At 35.8% G+C, this 23,525-nt stretch overlaps 1 protein-coding gene across 3 annotated transcripts in view; it reads right to left on the reverse strand.

Moving 5' to 3' along the window:
* Window positions 1-23,525, reverse strand: part of ALCAM (activated leukocyte cell adhesion molecule) — a 192,740-nt gene that overhangs the window by 41,659 nt on the left and 127,556 nt on the right. For all 3 annotated transcript variants that reach the window (XM_057697132.1, XM_057697131.1, XM_057697133.1), the window contains 2 exons: window positions 7,475-7,575; window positions 3,354-3,573 (listed from right to left, as the gene is read on the reverse strand). In XM_057697132.1, coding sequence (XP_057553115.1) covers window positions 3,354-3,573; window positions 7,475-7,575 — 321 coding nt within the window. The remainder of the gene's footprint in view (window positions 1-3,353; window positions 3,574-7,474; window positions 7,576-23,525) is intronic.

Raw genomic sequence — 23,525 nt, forward strand, 5'->3', positions numbered from 1 at the left:
TCAGCAATCACCTCTTGATATACTTTAAGTAAATCACTGTGAGCATGAAATCATAGTTTATTTTCCTTGTGAGATGGGAAAAGGTATTTTTTTTTATATCTAAAGAATCAAAATGCAATATACAGTGTAGATCTCATTATTAAAAAGGTTACTTTCTGCCTCCATTCCAAAACATTAAATGACTTGCAGTTGAAAGCTGAATAACTTTCACAGGCAGGGTGGGAGGAAGGATGCTCAGTTTTGATAAAACATTGAGAACAGTGTCCAAATGAAAGCTTACATAACACTGTGATGTCAACCATCACTAGGAGAGAGCTGGTTGGTCCAGGCGGACACCAGACTCCGAGTCATGGGACCAGTCTCCCTTTTAATACCACACACACCAGTGCAGAAGATTAGGCTGGATTGTGGTTTCCAAATGCTTCTTAGTGCTCGAGCCCGTCTCCCTTTCTCCCCTCTGAACAAAACATCATGAAAAAACTTTGAAATATTGAGTGGGAGAGTTATAGCTAATCAAGCAGAAGCAGCTACTCACCCCCCTCAGCCCTATTAGCACCTCAAGAGGATCCTAGGAACAGAGTGGGAAAACCACCACCTAATCCAAAGTACTCACTTACTGATGAGGAGAGAATCGCAGCCCCTGCCCTGCCTGGTGAAGTCGCTTGCCCAAGGTCAGAAATGAGCAGCAGATTTAACAAAGTTAGATCTCCTGATGACCAGTTCAGTGTTTTTTCCATCATACCACGGACAGCCATTTGGCTCTCTGGGCATGCATTCGACCTCGAAGAGTTTTGCACCATCACTGGAAAGAATCTTTGGGAACTTTTCAAAGTCTACTCTTGCTAAGGGATGGTTTTAATAATTTCAAATGTGTATTAAATACAAATAGTTTGGTTTTGATGCCATTCAACCACCAACCAACCAACCAAACAAACAAAAATGCCAAATTAGTGGTGACAAAGCATGGAACTTATTTGGATCTGGTGTGCTTTATGGGCATGATTTTTTGCATCTGATATATAGCTTAAAACTGAATAAACAAACCTACATCAGAGGTAATAAAGCCATCAGTCATGGCCTCTAGTCTGAATAAAAACAGTTTGACTTTGCTCACGAGGAGGACACTCTGCAGCAAGCTGATCTAGGGTTAGCTCACGTTAACCACACTCATTCTGTGGTACACAGTGCACGTTGCTAGGTGACTCGACAGAAGGAAACAGAGGACTGATTGATGAGCCTAGTTAGTCTTAAGTGACTGCAATACATACATGCATAGAATGAAAGCCTCCCTGTCACAGCTGCTATTTGCTTCACAAATAATGATTCAAAGTAAATTCATTATTTTTTAAAAAGCAAAGCCCCTATATGCCCTTGCAGACTCTTTCTTTATCATGAGCTGTGCTGTTTATTTAATTGGACTTGGAGGGTTCCATGGTTTCTAGCATAAAACCCCACTTTCAAAAGTGTATAACTTGTCTATTTAAATTCTCCCTGGCCCAGAGCCTGGAATGCAAATTCTGTTTCTGAGAATCACTTTGTTTTCAACAACATTCAAAAGAGAAGGAGGTAGGGGGAGCTGATGGTATGCAGGGTGTGAGGTTTTCTTTATGATCATAGAAATCCTTTGTATTCCAAAACAGCCTACACATTTTATTGAATTAGGTCAACTGAACTTTTCGGCACTTAAAAAATTATATTCTGTAAATTGTCACAAATGTTTCTTCTAAATGGAACAACCTGGATTTTCTCAACTTTCTTGTAGACTGTCTTGATATTTGGCAATTTTAACACAGTAACCAAGAAACGTGACAATGACAAATCAATACACAAAACACTTAGAGTGCACATTCTTGTGTACTTATATTTATGACATCATGGCCTAATTAAAAGATTTTGGTTGCTCTCTGCAGAAAAATTGTTTCTAGTAGTGCACCATCCATCTTCCTAATAACATCAAAGTGAAATAAAAGTCAAGAAAGAAAAAATACATGGGACTTTGGCAAATACAGGACAGAGATTATTTGGGGTGTTTAATGGAAGGGGCATAACTGGGAAACACTTGGTCCTTGGTTTGATCTACAACGTGATTGAGTTGAGTGGATGGTTTTTGAAAAGTGCCTTCTAAGCTGAAAGGTAATCAACCGAAACATGTGATATGCTTTTACAAGGTTCTTCTGGAGAACAAAGGTTTCTTTGATAGTATAAGCACTCTTTGAATCCTTGTCATGAGCCCACAGGAGCTTTGAAGTCCATATAAACTCTTAAGGGACCATCCTACTTCGTTGCATAGGCTATTATAAGAGAAACAGGAAAAGTCCACGGTTACTTGCTGTAGTAGCAAGGCCCTCTGGGTTTCTTTCCTCCCTGTTTATTTTAATAATTTCTAGGTGCTGTCAAGTTATCAGAAAGCAGAGGGAAAAACTGAAAACTGAGACCTTCTTCCCTAATTATAAGACTGGCATTCTGGAATTTTCGAGACCTATATTTCTCCCTGTAATCTAAGATACTATGATGTCATGAAGGTGGGATATTTTATTTGAATATTAAAAGATAAAACGTTTTAATTAGAACTTCTCAAGTTATTCATTTGCATAGCTATTTGCACACTCACATCAACTATGTATTATCATTCGGCAAAGTAACCTACAGTAATCATTCCAAGTTTCTCCTACAGCTTTCTCTTCTTCCAACCCTACTCTACTTTTTCCCTTTGGTGGATTCCATGTACACATTTAGAGTGTGATGAACTTCTTTATTTTAGGGCAATTTTCTAAACCACTTGAACACGCTCAAGAAGTAAACCAATAAGCATGAAGCATTAAAGGTCAGAATGTGTGTGTTACCTGCACATACACACACACACACACACACACACACATATACAGATAAGGAAAACTTAGGCCTCTTGCTTGTATTTTATTGTTTTTATATATCAAAATGGCAATTTTATATGTTTAGCCTAATGCATACATGTATGCATGATACACATAAATATGTGTATATATTAGGTATCTATGCATCAATATACATCACAGAACATTTGCTTGCACATGTCAGTGAAAGTAAAGGATCACAGGCCAGTTCCATTTACTAGCACCTGCTATCACAGGAAATTTTACCCAACAAAACAACAGAATATTCTTTTAGTTCCTCACTGCAAAGCTCCTATTTGAATTTCAGGTTTTTTGTCTTCCTCGCGGACAGCATGCATGAGCAGAATGAAGATCTCTAGAAGTCCTGCTACATAGATGCCTGTTGTAGAGACTCTACAGAGAGTTCAGTCGTCTTTCTAAAGAACACCTTCTGGTACCAGCCATCAGTCCCACTTAGCAATTACACTGCAGACTACTTACTGAACACCTTGACTACTGTGGGTGCCTCAAACACGTTGTCCTCAGTTACGAGCATGCACACAAATCTCTTTTCATCACTGATCCTTGCATTACTGATAGACAGAGTGTAGTTTTCTGAGAGGCTCAATCTGTCTTTGTATTCTGGTACATCATCGTACTGCACACTCTTCTTTGTAGAGGACCTGAAGGCAATAAATACTGGGGAGCCATCTGGCTTTTCCTAAAAATTAAAATAACAATACATTTTTAAAAAACAGGCATATTTAGACATTTCAGGATTACAGGCAGCACAATAAAATTTTCTTGGCCATATTATTCCACCAAAGTTTGTAGTTCTGTCCAAGAAGAATAATTTTGGATATGAGCCTCACATAAATCTTTGGTTATAGAAAATTACTCTCCATAAGAAGAGAAGCTGTAAGTTCTAGCTTCATCTGAAAAATGCAACCTGTGAGTTCTTTTACAGGTATCACTTTAAATATACAAAAATGAAAGGACAGAGCTTTAGGAATCTGGACTTTTCTTGCATCTGGAGGACAGAATTAGTAACTATTTTGGAAATGACAAGGGTTGGTCTTATGTCTAACATAAAAGAAAAAAACAGATGAAAACAAACATATAAATGTGTCACAAAAGGATTTTCAGCTAACTATCACAGCAAGCGTACACTTGAGCTGCAAACACTCATTTGGAAATCCTGGGCAGTTATCTTTAGCATGTTCATTACTTTAATCCACATACTTTATGTGTCCACACTTTTCAGTTTCAGCTAGAACTGACACAGCTGACCTTTACACGTAACACAGTTTAATGAGTCTTCATGGAAGAACAGCATTTGCCCTTGTGAAACAATCATGTCCATTAAGCAACAGAATCCGATTACTCACTAAAACCCAGTTTTTCTATGTGAGTCATAAAACTTAGCTCAAAGGGCTTTCATATAAAAACTTATTATCCAAATAAAATATAATCTGGCATATACAATTATGCCAAGAGCCCTGAAACATATAATTCATTTCTCCCTCTGCTCTCACAAACATTCTCTTACCTAATAACAATAATTTAAAATAAGGGCCAATCCCTCTTCTACCTACCTCACAAGGCCTTTGAGAAAATAAAATATGATAAAACATAGTAAAGTGCATGAAAATTTTCAAAGTGCTATGAGAAGTAACATTTTAAAAATTATTAATATTTACTACTGTTATGACAAAATGTTTGTGTCCTCCCCCCAAATTTATATGTCCAAGCCTTTAACCCCCAGTGAGATGTTAGTGCAGGTGGGTCCCTGACAGGTGATTAGGTTTAGATGAAGTCATGGGGATGGTACCCTCATGATGGGATTAGTGCCCTTAAAAGGAGAGAAAGAAACATGAGGGCTCTCTCTAAGACGTCTCGTGAGCACACAAGCAAGTGGCAGCTGTCAGCAAACCAGGAAGAGGGCCCTCCCCAATAGTTGAATCAGCTGGCATGTTGATTTTGGACTGCCCAGCCTCCAGGACTGTGAGAAATAAATGTCTGTTGTTTAAACTACCCAGTCTGTGGTATTTTGTTATAACTGTCCAAGCTGAGTAAGACAATTACTAAGCTAATCTTAAGAGTCCAAAAGGTTTAGTTGGTTGAGTATCTGAATACATCAGTACTATCCTCCTTAAATCTTTTAATGTTGCCACAGGTTTACAATGCAAATCCTTGCACTAAATCATTCCTTCATTAAAAAAGTACGTTAGACCAGCATCTTAAATGTCTATGTTTGTTCACTTATGCAAGAAATAACAGTTATTAAATTCTGAGCACTTAACTATATGCCAGGGTACGTTCTTTGGGCTTTCCATGCATTAATGGATTTAATACTCATAACAACCCTGTAAATTACACATAATATTTGCCTCATTACAGACAATGGGGACAGTGTGGTTAAATAATACGTTCAGGGCCCCAGCCAGTGCATCTCAGCAGGGCCAAGACTGGAGCTCCACAGCCTGGCTCCATTATGACTACACGATATCATTCGCAACATCCGTTAGATGCCTCTTCTGTACCAGGCACAGAGGCAGAGACTGGTGAAGAGGTGCTGGGGGTGGGATGGGGCGGAGTGCACAGGGAGCTATGATCTCCATTTGCAGGGAGATAACCGTGCAGTAAGAGACGCTAATCCGTCTTTCCTCTGTGTTTGCTCCCTTTCACTCTTTTCAAATCTGTTCCTTGTCTTTCAGGTTACATTAAATTAGAGGTTGTATACTATGTCTGCGAATCGAGACGGCTTTTAAAGCATATAGTACTTCAAATATATCTCATTAGTTTACTGCTGAAGCTTTTGGTTTCATTTACAATTTGAAAATTGCCATTATTGTTTGTTTTCACTGCCATTATGCCAGTTCAATTTAGGTGAAAATTATTCCCTGGGCATCAGAAATGTCTCTAATCACAGAAGTTTTTCACCACTGTATTTATTTTGGCACGAAGTTGGACTCAATGATGAATTAGGTGATAGTGACCCTTGGAATTTCAGGGGTGTGAAGAGACTTTGTCCTCATAGGCCTTAACTTCACATTTCCATAGGGAACCATATATAGTTAAAAAATACCCAGTGTGAGCTGGGTGACAGGAGGGAACAGGGCAATGCTATGCTGCCCCACCTCCTTCTTCTGCCTTCACCTGCCCCTCACACAGTGTGTGTAGAGCTTAGTAGCCCCATACTTAACAGCTTACACTCTTCGTGCAATTACCATGTGCCAAGTACTAGGTAAATATTCTGATATGAGTTACTTCATGTAACCTTCAAACACTGTAAGGAAGGTTATTATTATCATCCCATTTGTTTCCATGAGAAAATGGGGATGAATTCACTTGCCCAGACTCCCACAGCCAGGACACAGTAGAACATGTCAGTCTGACTTCAGAACCCATATCTTAAAAGATTGTGTTATACTACCCCTTGGGGGCAACTTACGCACATTTCTATTCTGCAGAACATTGGTTGAGGAAAAGTTGTGTGGTTCAATAAAGCTAAGAAATGAATGAACTCAGACAATTCATCATGTATCTTAATATAGGAAAGGCTCCGAGAAGTACTGCAATGAAAACACTTTTCAGTAATTACTGGACCATCAAATACTCTTCCTATTCAAATACCTTTCAACATTTCAGGGACCCAGGGAAAATTTGCCACTTAGGTTCAATAAAATATATGTCTTCTTTTTAAGCTTGCAAACTACTGTGAATCTCGTGTGATCTAGCACTGGGAAACTGTGCCACGCAGACATCTTTTGTTGGTTTTGGTAATTAAACTGAAATATTTTATCCGTCAAAGTTACCTAGTCTTTCCACATCACCTATCAGGATATCTACCCTTCATTGCCAGACCCGTCTGTACCTTGACACCTGAGAAAATATGATTTTGCTATCTGCAAGAAATGAAGAAAATCAGCAATGTTAAATTTTAAAAGGACCTACCACATCAACTGAGTTCTGAGACCAAGAACCAGTAACAGGCTTCGAATACTGATGGCTAATTTTCAGTGAACATTTGAATGCTCTGGCTACTGGTGCATCTTGCCTTTGCAGTAACAACACTAAACAAAACATGAATATGTATAGAAAGGCTGCCAACTTCCACGAAGCTCCCTATACTCCAGCGGTCCCCAATCTTTTTGGTACCAGGGACTGGTTTCGTAGAAGACAATTTTTCCACGCCTCGAGGGTGGGGGGATGGTTCAGGAAGCAATGCAAGCAACGGCAAGCAGCAGATGCTTCTCTCGCTTGCCTGCCCTCCACCTTCTGCTGTGCGGCCTGGGGGGGCACCCCTGCTATATATACTCCACGGATTTTACTCCGGAACTCTGCCTTTTCTTTTGCCTCAAAGACTTCAGGGTGAATCCTTCAGACTAATGTGAGCTAAGAATTACCTGTTTATCGGCTTTACTTTAAACAGCATTTGTTATGCAGGACTTAGGAATTATTCTTTTGACATAGTCAAGACATTAATTCCATCTTCTTACATTTATACCCAGAGTTGACTATTGCCGTTACATTAATTTGAAAATCACATTTACTCACAGAAGAAATTTTCTTTCAAAAACTAGAGGCCATTAACCAAGTCCAAGGTAGGTCACACTTACATATTTCCATTTGCCAAACATGAGATTCTGAGGTACATCGAGTCGGCAAGGCATGATAATAGTATCTCCATATGCTGAGTTTACGGTATACCATCCAAGACCTTTAGAAAAAGAACGAAAGAGAGGAGAGTTAAAATATTTTCTTGAAGTAACAAAATAAATAACTTCAGCTCAAGATGCATGTCTTAATGAACATTATGTATTATAATTTTATCTTAAATGATATACAACAAAGTATGTAGTTGGAACATACTTCCTATTTAAATATCAACAGCTCTTATTTAGCTACCAAGCCTTCAAATGTCACATAATTCAAATCCACAAACTTCTCAGTTTTACCAGGGAATAGAGAAGTAGTATATGCCAAAGAAACAGTGTGGAATCTGAGGATTTTCACCTTCACTGTATTTCATAAGAAAAACTTCACTATCTTTCATAGAAATGTGGGACTATACAAAGAGATTAACATGCTTAAAATTCTCAAAACTCACTTTAAATATAGTTGTTTCTGTTTTTCATTGGAAAATATTGTCAAATTTAACTTCTGGAAGGAACTATTAAAAACTAAGAACTAATACATATAAGACCACAACTGAATCTTAACTGTAAGTGGCAAAATGAGCATGACAATGGCCTGCTTTACAGTAGTAAGGGTTAAAATAATAGTTTTCACTTTAATTACACATAAAATATTAACATGATAATAATTTGTAGGGAATTCCCTGGAGCTCCAGTGGTTAGGACTCTGTGCTTTCACTGCTAAGATCCTGCAAGCTGCATGGCAGCCAAATAAAAAAAGAATTTGTAGCATGAAATTTCTTTATGAAGTGATTACACTGCTTTCTGGCAGACAATCTAACTTAAGCAATAGTTTGCTACTAAGATACAGAAAACTTCTGGGTCTTATTTCTTTATTGAAAAGAATGTAAATGATCAATAATTAGATTATCAACAATACTTACATTTTGGCATATGCCTGTAACACACTATTCAAATCTGTATATATTTACGAAGTTTAAAGAAACAGTCATTTAACTTGGCAATAGTATTGTTCTTAAGAAATAGACCTTTCTACCTTATTTTGTTTACAACCATCTTTAAGGTTAGATACATTTACAATTAAATATCTATTAAGATATGTCATAATTGGATACAGAGTGAAGGGGCTAACTTTAAACTGAAGAGAAAAAAAAGATATTTTGTCCACCAGGTGGTGCTAAAGTGCAAAGCTAAGGCCATTTAGAATGCAGTAGTAAGACCATCTCAGGACTTTCCGAAGAAAGAAGACAGGGTGGACACTGTCTTTCACTGTTACCCATCAATTATGACATGTACAAAAATTTCATATAGAGAGAAAAATAATTAACCTTAGTAAAGAAAGAAAAGGTAATAAAATTCCTATTTTAAAATTCTGTCAATTTAGGAAGCTACTTTCCTTTAAAGCAATTTTGCTCCAGTGAACAAAAACATTATAAAACCCACAAATTTCATGTAAATATACCACAAAACAACTTTCCAGCATTTTTAACATTGTTAAAATAAAGAATACAAAGCATAAGCCATGAGAATGTGTTTTTAACTTGCTATTAGAAACAAAATTTTACTAAAAATTTTATTACATATTGTTTTATAATGAAAAATTATAATTTTCCATCAATTTTTAATTGTTTAGTGTCCACCATACTTTAATTTAAATTCCTTTTTTGCTATAAATCATTGAAGAGCATAAGACTGTAAATTAAGAAATGGTCTCTTCAGCCTTGTTAAAATAAAAATTGTTAAGCTTTAGACAGGCAAACTGCTGATAGGTAAGAAATTGCTTTATTTCACAATATAGTACTTGTTTTCTACAATATTTTGGATCCTAAATATAGAGCTTTTATTATGTATCTTACGATCTGTTCATGCAAGTTTGCCAAGCCATGGAAAGTATTTTGTGATTTAATTGGTTTTTTTCATCAGTATATATATTATAGCAAGACACGAATATGTAACAACTCGAAGACGATGTGAATCTCTCCCTTAAATTATGGCAAGACAAGCATCTCTAATTATCTCCTATAATTATAAAAACACACCTTCTTTTGACAACGGACGGTGCTCCCATGGTTGGTCAAGGAGTGAAAACAGTTCACACAGTTTAGGTACCAATGAGGTGAGTCCTTTGCTAGGTATATGGAAATAAAATATTCCTTCTCCAAAAAATGTAATGCTTTGCTCTTTCTTACAGGCCATTTTTCTTTCCTCTTCTCTATAGAACTTTAATATACACCAAATTTTATAATTTTATATTTTATAACTAATTTAAAAATTTTAAAAGTTTATAATTTTTATAATTGATTTTAAAGCCGTGTGAATTTCAAGTACATAATGTATTAGCATGATGAAAGTACAATTACAGCATGGAAAGGACTTCTTTTGTGTGTGTGTGCTTAACTTGTGCTTTTTGTTTTTTGGTTTTTTAAGCCCTTTATTGGAGTATAATTGCTTTACACTGTTGTGCCAGTTTCTGCTGTACAACAAAGTGAATCAGCTGTATTTATACATATATCCCCATATCCCCTCCCCTCCCCTGACTCCTCCCCACCCTCCCTATCCCATCCCTCTAAGTCATCACCCATCATGGAGTTGATCTCCCTGTGTTATGCAGCAGTTCCCACCAGCTATCTATTTTACATTTGATGGTGTATACATGTCAATGCTATGCTCTCACTTTGTCCCAGCTTCCCCGTCGTGCATGGCCTCCCCCACCCCGCCCTGTGTCCTCAAGTTCGTTCTCTACACCTGCATCTTTATTCTTGCCCTGTCACTGGGTTCATCAGTAAAATTTTTTTAGATTCCATATATATTCATTAGCATACGGTATTTGTTTTTCTTTTCCTGTCTTACACCAGGACCATATATTTTTAATCACTTTATCCATCTATTTATAATCACTGTATCCCAGGGACAATGTCTGGCATTTAATGGGCATCTAATAAGATGATTTTTCATTTGAATCTTGTGCAGTCCTTTCCACTTTGGTTATGAAATTAACATCTTTGAAAATCAGGGAGGAGTTGACAACACTGGAACTTTGAGAATTCTTATTCCTACCATATACTGCAAAGGCTGTCATATACTGTCTTCGATGTGTAGGGAACATGGATTGGGCTTGGATGGCACTCTCTTACTTGAAGAGAAACAAACACAAAGCCAACATTTCTTATGACTTTATGGATGAAACTACAGGAGAGAACATTTCTCCCTTCCCTTTCGAGAGAAATTAAAGATTGCTAATGACACTAATAAATGCCTTTTTCCTTATTTTTGATGACCACGAAGCAAAGACTTGTTTTTAAAAGTATTTGCAAATTCGTGAATTGAGTATTGTAGTGACAGCTCGATATCCAAAATTAGTCAGGACAGGACTCTTCAGAGCATCGCAAACATAAGGGAAAAAGACACCTGACAAGAATGAGGGCAGTAGGTAAAAGCGCAATAGTTACATACAGAAGCCCTGGGTCAACAGACTGAGGGCAGAATGAATGACAATCAGTTGGATGGCATTAGGAGCCACAATCATGATGATTATAAAAATAATTTTCAAGTTTGCTATAATTATCAACTTTCATCTTTGGGTAAGAGTATAATGACTCCCAGGTTCATCTGATAGAATGACTAAGGCTTGCACATGTGGGAGAGCCAATACCTCTAAACCCCTAGGCATAAAGTAGCTATAAAGACCACTGTGATCTGGTGATGAATTAGCATCCTGATTTCTACAGACGTTTCAGTTTTTAAGACGAAGTGGCAGCGAGACCCAAAGCACCTGTCAACACAAATAATTCTGTTTATACTTTTCATAGAAGCAAGAGATTATATCTTTGAATTGCCAAATCTGAATTAAATTTAGCTTACTAGAATTCCCCTGCAATTCTCTCTCTGTAATATTAGTTGGTTAAATTATTCATGGTTTTGTAGCCTAGAGATTATTGGATACTATTGCAAATATAGAATGCCTATGATGTCCTTCCTCAAAGAGGCAAAATATAAAATATGGAAGGAATGTGTGTGTGCACAGGGTGTGCATTTCTGTGCTGTACATATTATGGCTGTATATATGTGTGTATGTCAAGATAATTTAAACTGGGCTAAATCACCTTCTGTATTAAATGTATTCTAAAAATTTAGTGTAATGTCATGAATTAATATTAATGTTGCTATCAAAATGTCCTGACATAAAATAAAACAAATACTTGTTATACTTGAGAAGCAGTAATTATTTAATCATTCTTATGAAGAGTTATTAGCTAAACAACAATAGAATAGAAAGTCTACATAGGAGAATTCCGTGGGAATAAAATGAGATAAGCATAGCACAAGAAAAATCTCTTGACCAAATAATTCTCACATATAGAATTCTCAGGCAAGTGATCATAAAATACAAGATAATTATAGTTATGCATTTTATACAGCAAATCATTTAAAGAGGCACTGAAACAGACTCTGGCAAACTTTTGAAGTTAGGTGAATATTTTATATTTCTAATTAAAATAATAAAAATGTAATAATTTTGGCCACATTGGTGAGAATTTCTTTTTCTGTGTAAAATAATTCTTAAGGACTATTAAGATCAGAGTAATTATTCTCTTTGCATGTTAACAAATGGACATTTGAGTTGAGGTCACTTAGTCAGAATCTGCTACCACATCTCAAGTAGAAGTACAGCAAATAACAGAATAATATAGGATTCATCAGAGTCTACTTTACGTACTGTAATTTAGCATGGTTAATTATTTTTTATTGCATTGATACTTTGAAAGCATCATCATCCTTAAAAGCATTTTTTTTAGCTCTGTAGCTCTGTTAGGTGCCACAGAAGGGTAAAGCACATTACAACTGGCTCAGAGCTTATGACATAAAAACTAAATTCCAGTTCTACAGAATTTAGAATAAACTTTTAGAGAAATTCATTTGTGCAAATGAATTCTTGGGGAGGAAGTAGGTAAAAATGAGAATTATCCTTAGAAATTACTTTCGTTATTTATTTGATTTTGACAGATAAACATGCTAGTGCCCCTATGTGCTGTATTAATGAATTAAGATATGTACAACTCTAGTTAAGACATGTAATACATGTAGTGTTTCTCAATTTCATCATTATCGAAATTCTGGGCCGAATAAATCTTTACTGTGGGGGGCTGTCCTATGTACATTTAGCAGCATCCCTGTCTCTGCCCATTGGATGCCAGTAGCACCCTCTCCCCATTATGACAACACAAACGTCCTCAGACATGACAAATGTCCACCGGGAGGCAAAACTGCCCCCTGAAATCCCATCTAGTTGAGAACTACTGGTTTAGACCTTCACTCATTTAGTAGAACTGTGGTTTCCAATAAAGGGATCATTGTTGTAAAACAGAATCTTAGAGTAGGACTAAATAATCACTGAATATGAGTGAAGGGATGGAAGAAGCAAAGGCACATAATAACATCTGGTTATTATCAAATTTGCTTTCCTCACAGAAACATATTATATTAAACTATAATAGGAGGATTGATTTCTGACTTTGAAATACTGGGATCCAATCCAATCCAAGAAATTACAAAAAATATACTGTTTTAGCAAATCTATTTCATGTAGTATAATCAAGCACAAATTATACCCACTATATATGCTTTCTAAAGTGTACATATCGCATATTTTATTTTATATGATAAAATATCTACTGATAGGGGATAAAGCTGATGCCTTTAAAGAGTCTTCCAAACCTGATTTTATGATTCAGTGGCACAAAGTTATCTTATCTCATAATTCCTCCCATAAATTTATTACATTAAACAAGAGTTTAAAATTTTTGTCAAGGTCATGTAATATATAACAAGTAAGATGCGTGTGTGTGTGTGTGTGTGTGTGTGTGTATGTGATACAAGGGCCTGTAATTTCCAAGTAACTTAGACTGCATGGCAGGTGGGAGAAGACATCTGAGGGAATCTAAAGTCATTTTGAGAAATACAGAAAAATTATTCTACCTGCTTTTCATTTTCAATTTCCCTTCATAAACCTGGATACCTGGGGGCCAAGTTGGGTCTTTGCTGAATCAGAGGTAGGAATACATTTGTTCAAAATTTACTTTTTACTTTGCCTTTCACAAGTGTCATATATTATAGTATAGATATAATTGTGTAATGCCTACATATAAGAAAAAGAGTAATTCTTCCTTTCTCTCACTAGTTCCTACAATTCTATAAATGCATTGTACTATATCTTTTAGATAAATGGTTAGGCCACTGTGGAATAACATTTAGATGGAAAAAAACCATCTTACTAAATTATTTTTGCTAGTACTCAGGAATATGTTTTAATATATGTGTTCTTTATGTTACTTAAAATTTCACGTTACAGTGCTCAAAATATCTTTTTTAGTGAAGTATAGGTCAATGTAATAATCCATATTACATCACAGAAAGGAGATCTATAAAAACAATACAAGTTAAAAAATATAGTACCAGTATTTGCATTACTGTGCTGAAAATTATCTTCTCGATTTACCATATGCTTCATTATACTGTAAGCATAGAATGATCTATAAGGCTGGATAAGTTAAAATTCTTCCCAATTAATTTAGGCTTTTACCCCATCTCTGCCTCATTTTCATCATTGTTCCTTGGGACCATCTGCTTTGGCTGAATTCCTACATATCCTTCAAGGCCCATCTCAAAAATCATCTATTTATACATTCAAACATGCATCAAGTCTTTACTGAACACCTACTATAGGCAGAGTGCTAGATGTTCTTTGTGGAGGAAATATATAAATAAAATAACGCGGCCTACTCTTTAAGGAACATGATGGAATTTATATAAGTCGCTTATTAGGCAAAGTAAGCAGTATGGCAAAACGGAGAAAGGAATCCTGGCGAAAAGCTTGAGGATATTGGTTAAGGATTCTTGGGGGAAATTTCATTTGATCTGAACACTGAATTTCTATAAATGGGAAGATGAGAATTCCTTTACCAGTCTGTCACAGTCAGGGACCATGTAGAGGCAACTGAGTGATACTTGGTTTTCACTCTTATGGCAAACTCCATTTTTTATTACAGTAATTTCTGCAGATTAGATCTTTGATCTTCCTAAGGAACATGTCCTAAGATTGGCAGTTTTCCCAAATTCATAAATGCACATAAAATTTTCCTAATAAAATGCAATAAACTGTAACATCTTTTTACTTTTTCTTTACTTTCATCATAAACATGAGCATTTGGATTCCATTTGCGGTCACTTTTAAATTGTAAGCAAAAACTTTATTCAGAAATGATTTAAAAGTAACAGAAAAGATTTAATTTGTGTGCCCTTATTTATTTTTTTTTTGAGAAATGCCTCATGAATTTTAAATCAGCAATGTACAGATTCTACTGTGCTTATTAGAATTTCTTAACTTAGGATCCATGAATGGACACTAGGGCATCTATGAATCCTCTAAAGTTATTTTTAAAACTCCCGAATTGTGGTACACTGAAACATCTGTTTTTAAAGGAAAAGAATTCAAAGCTTTCAGATTGTCAAACATAACCTTGAATTAAAAAATAAAATGTTTAAGGTTAATTCTAAATTGAATTTATGGAAGCACAATTTGATGGTATCTACCAAATTTTAAAATGCTAATGCTCTTTGATCCAGTAATTCTACTGCTGAGACTCTATCCTACAAAAAGTTTTTGCACAAGTGCACGCCTATATAGAGATGATACAGTATTATTTTGAATACTAAAAAAATTGGAGGAATCTAAATGTTCATTAATACAAAAATATAAACTAAAGTGTGTTTCCCCACAATGCTCTACATGAACCTATCGGAAACAAAACGAGAGCCAAATACATTGTGTTTCTTTTTTCTATATATATTTCAGTATTTATAAATTTTTATCATCCATCCATTCATTCATTGGTTACTGAATGCCTACTTTGTGCCAAGTGCTGTTCTAGGATGGGTGATTGCATTGATAAAAGGAAAAAACCCTGCTCTCATGGAGTTTAAATTCTAGACATATATATTTATTCATGTATCTTAAAGTTTAATTTCTTTCCAAAAAGAGGGAAATCATCAGCATTTATCTACTATGTTGCAACCTATTTGAAGGAAAAGGCTACATTTCCCTCATTTTGAAATTCACTGCAGCACCATGAAGGTTGCAGGTGCTCAATAATAATGGGTAAAATAAAGCCCCACTGCCATACACTGAGAGGAACTCTATCAGATCATATTCTCACAGCCTGTATTCTTTAGTCCTCACTTAACATTCCAGAAAACCATAAACTATTCTTTGAAATTCTAGAGAATCCAGGAAGGTGAGGATGGGGGGGCACTGTGGTGATTAAAAATCAATGTCTTAACATTGTCACCCACCAAAAAGCTATTTTTGCTTCAAAAATATTTTTAATGGAATACAACATACATGCAAAATAGTGCACTGACCTAGATTTACATTTGAAATGTCATTAAAAGCATCAGGATTTAGGGTTTCTTTGGCAACTTTCCTCACATTCTTTGTTCTAAGGATGAGACTGGATTTCCAAAAATTTGTCCCACAGGGGAGCTCTGTGTCACCAAGTCCTCATTCCTCAGTGATGAGTTTTTGACTGAGCTATGGGGTCTCTGTCAACATGCCAAGACACTGGTCCTTTCTTAGGGACAAACTCAAATAAAAACACTTAAAATGGGATTGCCATATATATATTAATATGTATAAAATAGATGACTAATAAAAACTAGCAAATTGTTTCTTGTACACTTTAAAAAAAATACATACAACAGATTGAATGCAAAAGCAGATATGAGAATCTAGCTCTCTATTAAATAAGATAAAGAGATTTGCAAAAAATGTGAGACAATCTTACCCTTCTCACTGAATTGTTTTGTTTTGCACATTATTTTTTCCTAAACATACGTTTTATGTTAATGTGTAATGGGCTGGTTATTATTGTAAATGAGTGAATAAATAATTTCTGTTTTTCTCAAAAAAAAACCCCCAAAACTCTTCATGCTCTGTGTGGGAGTTGGGGGCAGGGAAACTACATTGAACCAGAAATTTTAAATTTGTATATGAAAAGAACAATATTTTATACTTTATTTTAAAATATAGAGACTAAACAAGAGAATGTTTAAACATTTCCCTTTATATTCTACAGTTTACTCATTATAAAAATTAAAAACATTTATGTAATTAATAATTTATATAAGTTGAAGTTCATAAAGTTGACTATTTTCTACTATCATGCTTCTCTCCTAATTATCTAGGACTTGATGCTATGTCTTTAAGAAGAGTCCACTCAGACAATCAATACAATGAAAAGAATCAGGAAAATATTATTTTCCTTTTGTTTCCCTCCCTCAATTCAGTTTCTTGCATTAGTTCTTGCATTATCTCTATCCTCATCCTGAGGACTTCACTTGGAACCAGCTTAACGAAAGAGGTAGTTAGAAGAAACCCGTATTTGAATACTTCCCCCAGGTTAAAATAATGCAAAGGAAAGATGGATACATTTATGCTTCAGGTTTAATTAAGAATATAAGTTCTACGGGGCTTCCTAGGTGGCACAGTGGTTAAGAATCCGCCTACCAATGCAGAGGTCACGGGTTTGATCCCAGCTCCAGGAAGATCCCACATGCCATGGAGCAAGTAAGCCCGTGTGCCAAAAAAAAAAAAAAAATAAGAGTATGAGTTCTATTTGAATGGTGAAAAATTACATTTTCCTCTGCATTTTGGCACATAAGTTGTACTAAAATTGTGAATACGATTTAATTATTTTAGCAAAGACAATAGCTGTAGTGTATTCATGAAAACACTATCAACAGGAAAGCAGGCACAACACTTTAACAAAGACCTTAATTGCATCATCTGAAGTAATGGAAACTCTTGGAATTTAGACTAGAGCCTGTCTTCAGAAAGAGTTCATAGTTATTGTGACATTATTAAATTTGTTTTCTGCAAGTAATTTAATGCCATGACAATGAAAAGACCTCTTGATCTGAAATAATCAAAGCTGTCCTTGATAACACTCCCCAACCCCCGAACAACAAATTCCTAATAGCTTTGATATTCTTCAAAATGCCTTAGAAAAAATATATCACGAAGATTTTTAGCCAATAAGATCATCATTGTTTTCACAGAGGGCCTCTGTTAATAACAGCTTATGCTAATTGTATTGCTTTAGCATTTAAAGTAATATTCAACGGCATTAGAGAATTTTATCTTACAATTGAGATAGTGAATTAACGGGAATAGCAAATAAATTGTCAGGGCTCCTGAATGAGTGTATAGTAGCAAACTTTTGCTTCTGAATTGGTTGAGTGATCTTGTCCAGTACGCCTGCTTCCGGAATATTCCCTGTTAAGTATTTAACTAAGTACCAAAAAATGTTTACATAGGTTGAAATAGCTTTTTGCTCTTTTCTTCACATGAATCCCAATTAGCATTGCCTATGTCTCCTGAGGATACAGATTTGTACAATCAAACATAGTAAGTAATAAAGGTTAAAAAGCTATTTAATAGGTTTTCCCACATATTTCGGTGCCGACTGCTGGCTGATTTCCAAGACTTAGATTTGTGCAAATTCCATGCTTTTAATTGACAACTCCCCGCGGGGGCCGTAATATAAGTTAAGGTCATAGGAAGAAAATGACGGCTTTCTATGGCATTTTCCCTTTTTTAAAGAACTAAACTCAGCTTACTATAAAATCTAGTTTTCTAGTTCTGAAGAAGGAGAAATAGAAACATCTGTCCAATATAATTTTTGAAAGAGATTAAGACCACAGGAAAGATAAAATTTTCTTTAAAAAATTTAAAAGTAAAACAAATAGTTGCATAACAGGAAATCAGCATAATCTGTTACATGAAAATTAAATCATCTTGTGTCACCTCAAGGGCCAGGTAGGCACAGAAAACGGTACCCAATGTAGCTTGTCCACAGTGGGAGCTCAATGGTATTGCTCTGAAGTGCATGAACTTAGACAATACTGTCATCTATTAATATTAACAATAACTTTTCATATATGCCACTTTCCCTGACACTTATTATTCTTAATTGATGAGTGGGAGGAAAAGTGGGAAAGAGAACAAGACAATCTAGGAAGGCAAAGAGTAGAAATGAGAAATATAGGAAGCTGTACTGAAAGGTAGTTTTATCATCTCTAAGGATGTCAGAATGGAGGAATGCTTTAAAGATCTTGTAAAATCTGGATCTGAACATGCCTCTAGCTTTGAAACTCTCCCTTACTCCCAAAGATTTTAACTCGCTGAACAAAACACATTGTCTTACAGCCCCAGAGGCTCATTGTAACTTTAAAAGGTGCCTTATTTATGCTCTGTTTTAGGAAATAGTTTAATGATCCACAGAATTTCTGGAAGACTAGCCACCATGGACAATGTGGCAAAAACAAACAAAAACAAAAACAAAACAAAAACAACCAAAAAACCCAAAAAGCAACAACAACAAAAGAACCATCTAGAAAGTAGGACAAGTTTTTATGGCAGGAAAATGGCTGCATTCAGCTGGTTTTCTGTGCTTGTGAAGGTCTGCATCATATCTCACCTGCCTGTTTCACATCTTCATATTCTCATATAAGCAACAACTAAACAAATGCTTCCTCTTTATTATTCAAATGAAAAAATGTTTGTGAAGCGTGATGGATATTAAAATGTACCTCTCATAGACCCCCAAATGGTGGAAATGTAACTTACCAAGGACCCCAAGTGCTGCACTCTAATGCATCACCACGTTTGTTTTGAGGCCACACTTTCCAGAAGTTGTTCTCAGCTCAGGACTGAGCACAGCAGGGATACTAAGGCAGACAATGTTCTTCCCTGAGGGCTGACTATGGCTTAAGGACTCCCTGCCAAACCTTCCTTAGGCTGCAGGACAGTCTAGGACGTGGCCATCCAACCTTCCATCCCTCTCTCTTTTCCTTTGGCCATGCTGTGCAGCATGTGGGATTTTAGTTCCTTGACCAGGGATCGAACCCGTGCCCCCTACAGTGGAAGCACAGAATCTTAACCACTGGACTGCCAGGGAATTACCTCTTTTCCTTTGAAAAGTTTTATAATGCCATCTGACATTTCTCCCAGCCCACTAGCTCCTCCCTCACTTTTTCTCACATTGGTGTTTCCTCTAATACAGTTCTTGCATGTTAATCCATTCTGGCATCTGCTTCTCAGAAGATCCTAACACATGACTGAAATTAGAATATAACTATATTGGAGTTATATACTAACTCCAGCATTAGTAGACTACTGGATTCCAGGAAATTGATTGCAATTGGGAGGTAGTGAAAAAAAAAAAACAGTTTGATTTAGCAAGGGGTTAGCCAAATTAAAAGTAAAAAAATACATTAGAACAATAATAGTAATAACAATGGACATTTTATGCTGCTTTATAGTTTGCAATACTCTTTTACGTACACTGTACATTTTTGCATTTGAGTCTCACAAAAGCCTCGTATGATGAGTGTATGGTGAACGGATATTATGATGCTTCCTTTGACTGATAGGACACTGTTTGCTCTGCAAAGCCAAGAGATTAAACCAACATCACCAAGCCAGTGTGTAGTGGAGCCAAAGTTCAAAATTAATTCTCAACTCAAATCCCATACTCATCACTATTAGATACACAGAAAATGATGGCATGTTTATATTTCATTTTAAATTGTGGTTAAGTTAGGAATGTTGTTTGAATAGTATTCAAATGTTTCCCATATTTAGTATTAAATAAAATTTCCATATTTAACATTAAGAAACCTGTAGATCAGAAGGACTAGAAAGAAAACAAACTATTAAGTTTGATCATCTCTTTTTCAATGGGATGTAATGTAGCAACTCCGCATTTATTGCCAGGAAGTACATGAGGTCCTGTCCGTGATAGCTCATCTGATTCTCAAAACACAACAGAAAACTGCAAGTAACTGAGGAGGTAGGCTTCTTTCAGGTAAGGAATCAGAGGTGTAATAAGGCTCTTTAATGTAGACAAGGCACACAGCTGACAGGCAGAGTAGCACTTTATCTGTGCATTTCGAACACCCAGCACAGTAGACATAATAGAGTAGACCACCAAGAAAAATTTATTGGATGAATAAAATGAAGGTTAGGATTCAAATCGTCTTTCTAACTTCAAAACTTGTCTCTTTCCTTTCCATCAAAAATACTTTTCACAAACCCTGAAAGTGAATGTTTACAGTAGCTTTTTTCGTAACTGTCAAAATTTGGAAGCAACCAAGATGTCCCTCCGTATGTAAGTGGATAAACCAACTGTGGTACAGCCACACAATGGAGTACACAGCAATAAGAAGAGGTGAGCTACCAAGGCATGCAAAGACAAAGGAAACGTAAATGCATATTGCTGAGTGAAAGAAGTCAATCTGATCAGTATTCTGTATCAATCTGTATGACTTCAACTGTAGGACATTCTAGAAAAGGCAAAACTACAGAGACAGTAAAAAGAGGGGTCGCCAGGGTCTGACGAGAGCAAGGGTGGGACAGATAGGCAGAGCACAGACGGTGTTTTGGACGGTGAAATTTTCTGGTACTATAATGGTGGATACAAATCACTGTACATTTGTCAAAACCCATAAAATATATAACACAAAGAGGAAAGCCTATAAAGTTATAGATTTTACTTAATAGTAATAATGGAGCAGTATAGACTCCTCAATTACATCAAATGTGTCACACTTAGGCAAGATGTTAATAATAGGGGAACAGGGGGATGGGGAGTGTTGAAGGAGTATATGGGGACTCTACTTTTCATTCAATTTTCCTATAAACCTAAAACAGATAAAAAAAATACTCTATTAATTAAAAAAAAACTGATGCACACAGTTTCTTCAGCCTATGGGATGTATTCTATATTTAGACAATCTAATCTAAATTCCCTTGGTTAAGGTGGAAGGAAGGACATAAAATCTTCAAGGGCAAAGCTTTGCGTCCACCAGCAAAGGCGATCTCCGTCTAGGCAGCTGAATCCCCAGGCAGATCTCTGCAGATGCTGACAATACTAAGACCTCTGGCTGAACAGTGTCCTGGCTGGCCGTGCTGCAGTCCAGCAATTGCTGTTTTATGATTATGTTTCCCACATAGTCCCAATCCCACTGAGGTGCTAATACATTTGGTTCATCTTGCCATTTAAAAGAGACAATGTCTTTGACAATTTGTTCATGGTTACTGCTCAGAAAGATAATGACACTCAAAATTCCCCTAAACTGCATATTATAATGTTACCTCTTTGGCTCTGCTATTTTTAACAGCTATTAAAGACAATGGTGTTGTTAAGGTTTAAAAAAGTTCACCATTCCTACACATTAAAAGAATACCAGGTTACAGAGATGAGCTGTAAGAGTGTTAGCAAGGCTTCAGATTGTACCATGTCTTTTGTTTACGAATCTCATTTGAGTTCTGTAACTGAAAATACTCCTAAAGCTTCCCCCCGGAAGAAATTAATTAAAAAACATAAGGCAAACCAAATAGAAAAGACTGAGATGCTTCGACTGTGTCCCTGTCTAAAAATCCAGTGGCAATTTTCATGTTAGTTTCCCCTTAAGGGTTCTACCAAAACATGCTGTAAGTGTGCATTCTTTAGCCACAATTCTCTCTCTCCATGTATATAGAACAGATGACAAAGAATGTCTCTGCAATCAACTTTAACATGCTGTCTTCTTTATTATTTTTGAATTGCCAGCAGCCTCGACATACAAATATGATTACTGGTGCATGTTCAATCTCTATGTATATATTAAATACCTTCTAGGTAATCAGTATGATTTTAGAGTGTGTTATTCAGAAATCCATTGATTCTTTCCTCTAATTTTAAAACTGGAAGCTATTCTACAAAGGAAATTTCCAACCCAACAACTTACCTAACATCACCCAAGGTAAACATATGAAAATAACTGATACACAAGTACTTCACAAAGATATCATTATGGAAGTGTGCTATTTATTCTAAAACCTTTATAAGCTAAAAGACAATTTATAATCATGTACATGGGAAAGCCAGTGCAACCTACTGAAAATTTAAAACTGCATGTGCCTGAAGAATAGTCTATAGTAAATATGGGTTAAACATTTATCCAATATTGTTGATGTAATTGGGAAAGTAAAAGATATACGCTAAACACCAAGAGCCACAGGATGCATCTCAGTATAAGTTTTTTATTATTGACCTGCGGTGTATTTTCCTTTTCTAAGAGTTTTTTCTATAAGCTTTTGAAAATAAAGTTCCCTTAACCCAAAAGATTCTATTTCATGTTAACTTAAATACATTGTGCCATAAAGCAATGGGTTGGCTACAATATGTCAGATACTATATTCCTGTTCAGCACACAAACATAAAACAAGTCATCTACTAGAAGGAGATTAAAATCTAGAAAAAGAGGCAACAAATAAGACTGCATGGGTATGATTCCAGCCCTGCTACTAATAACAAAAGTGACCTCCAGAGTTACTTGACTTGTATGTGCTCATGTTTCCCAACCATTAAATGGAATAACAGTATCAAGCTCAAAGGGTTACTGTGACTATCAAATAAGGTAATATGTGTAAGCTGCTTAAAAGAATGATTTTCATACAAGTGCTCAATAAATGTTAGCTATTATGAAAAGATGCTCAACATCATTAATCATTAGGGAAATACAAATCAAAACTGTAAGATACCACCTCATGCCTATTAGGAAGGCTCTTACTAAAATGATCAGAAGGTAAGTGTTGGTGAGGATGTGGAGAAAAGGAAATCCTTGTACACTGATGGGGGAATGTAAATTGGTACAGCCATCATGGTACAGTACCGATAAAAACAGAACTACCATATGATCCAGCAATCCCACTTTTGGGTATATATACAAGAAAACAAAATCACTATATCTAAGTTATATTACATTCACACGGTCACTGCTGCATTATTCACAGTAGCCAAGATATCTGAACAACTTAAATGTCCATCAATAAAGAAAATGTGATACACACACACACACACACACACACACTCTTAATGGAATGTATTCAGCCTTAAAAAAAGAAGAAAAT

The sequence above is a fragment of the Hippopotamus amphibius genome, chromosome 10 (assembly GCF_030028045.1).
Source record: "Hippopotamus amphibius kiboko isolate mHipAmp2 chromosome 10, mHipAmp2.hap2, whole genome shotgun sequence".
NCBI lineage: Eukaryota > Metazoa > Chordata > Mammalia > Artiodactyla > Hippopotamidae > Hippopotamus > Hippopotamus amphibius.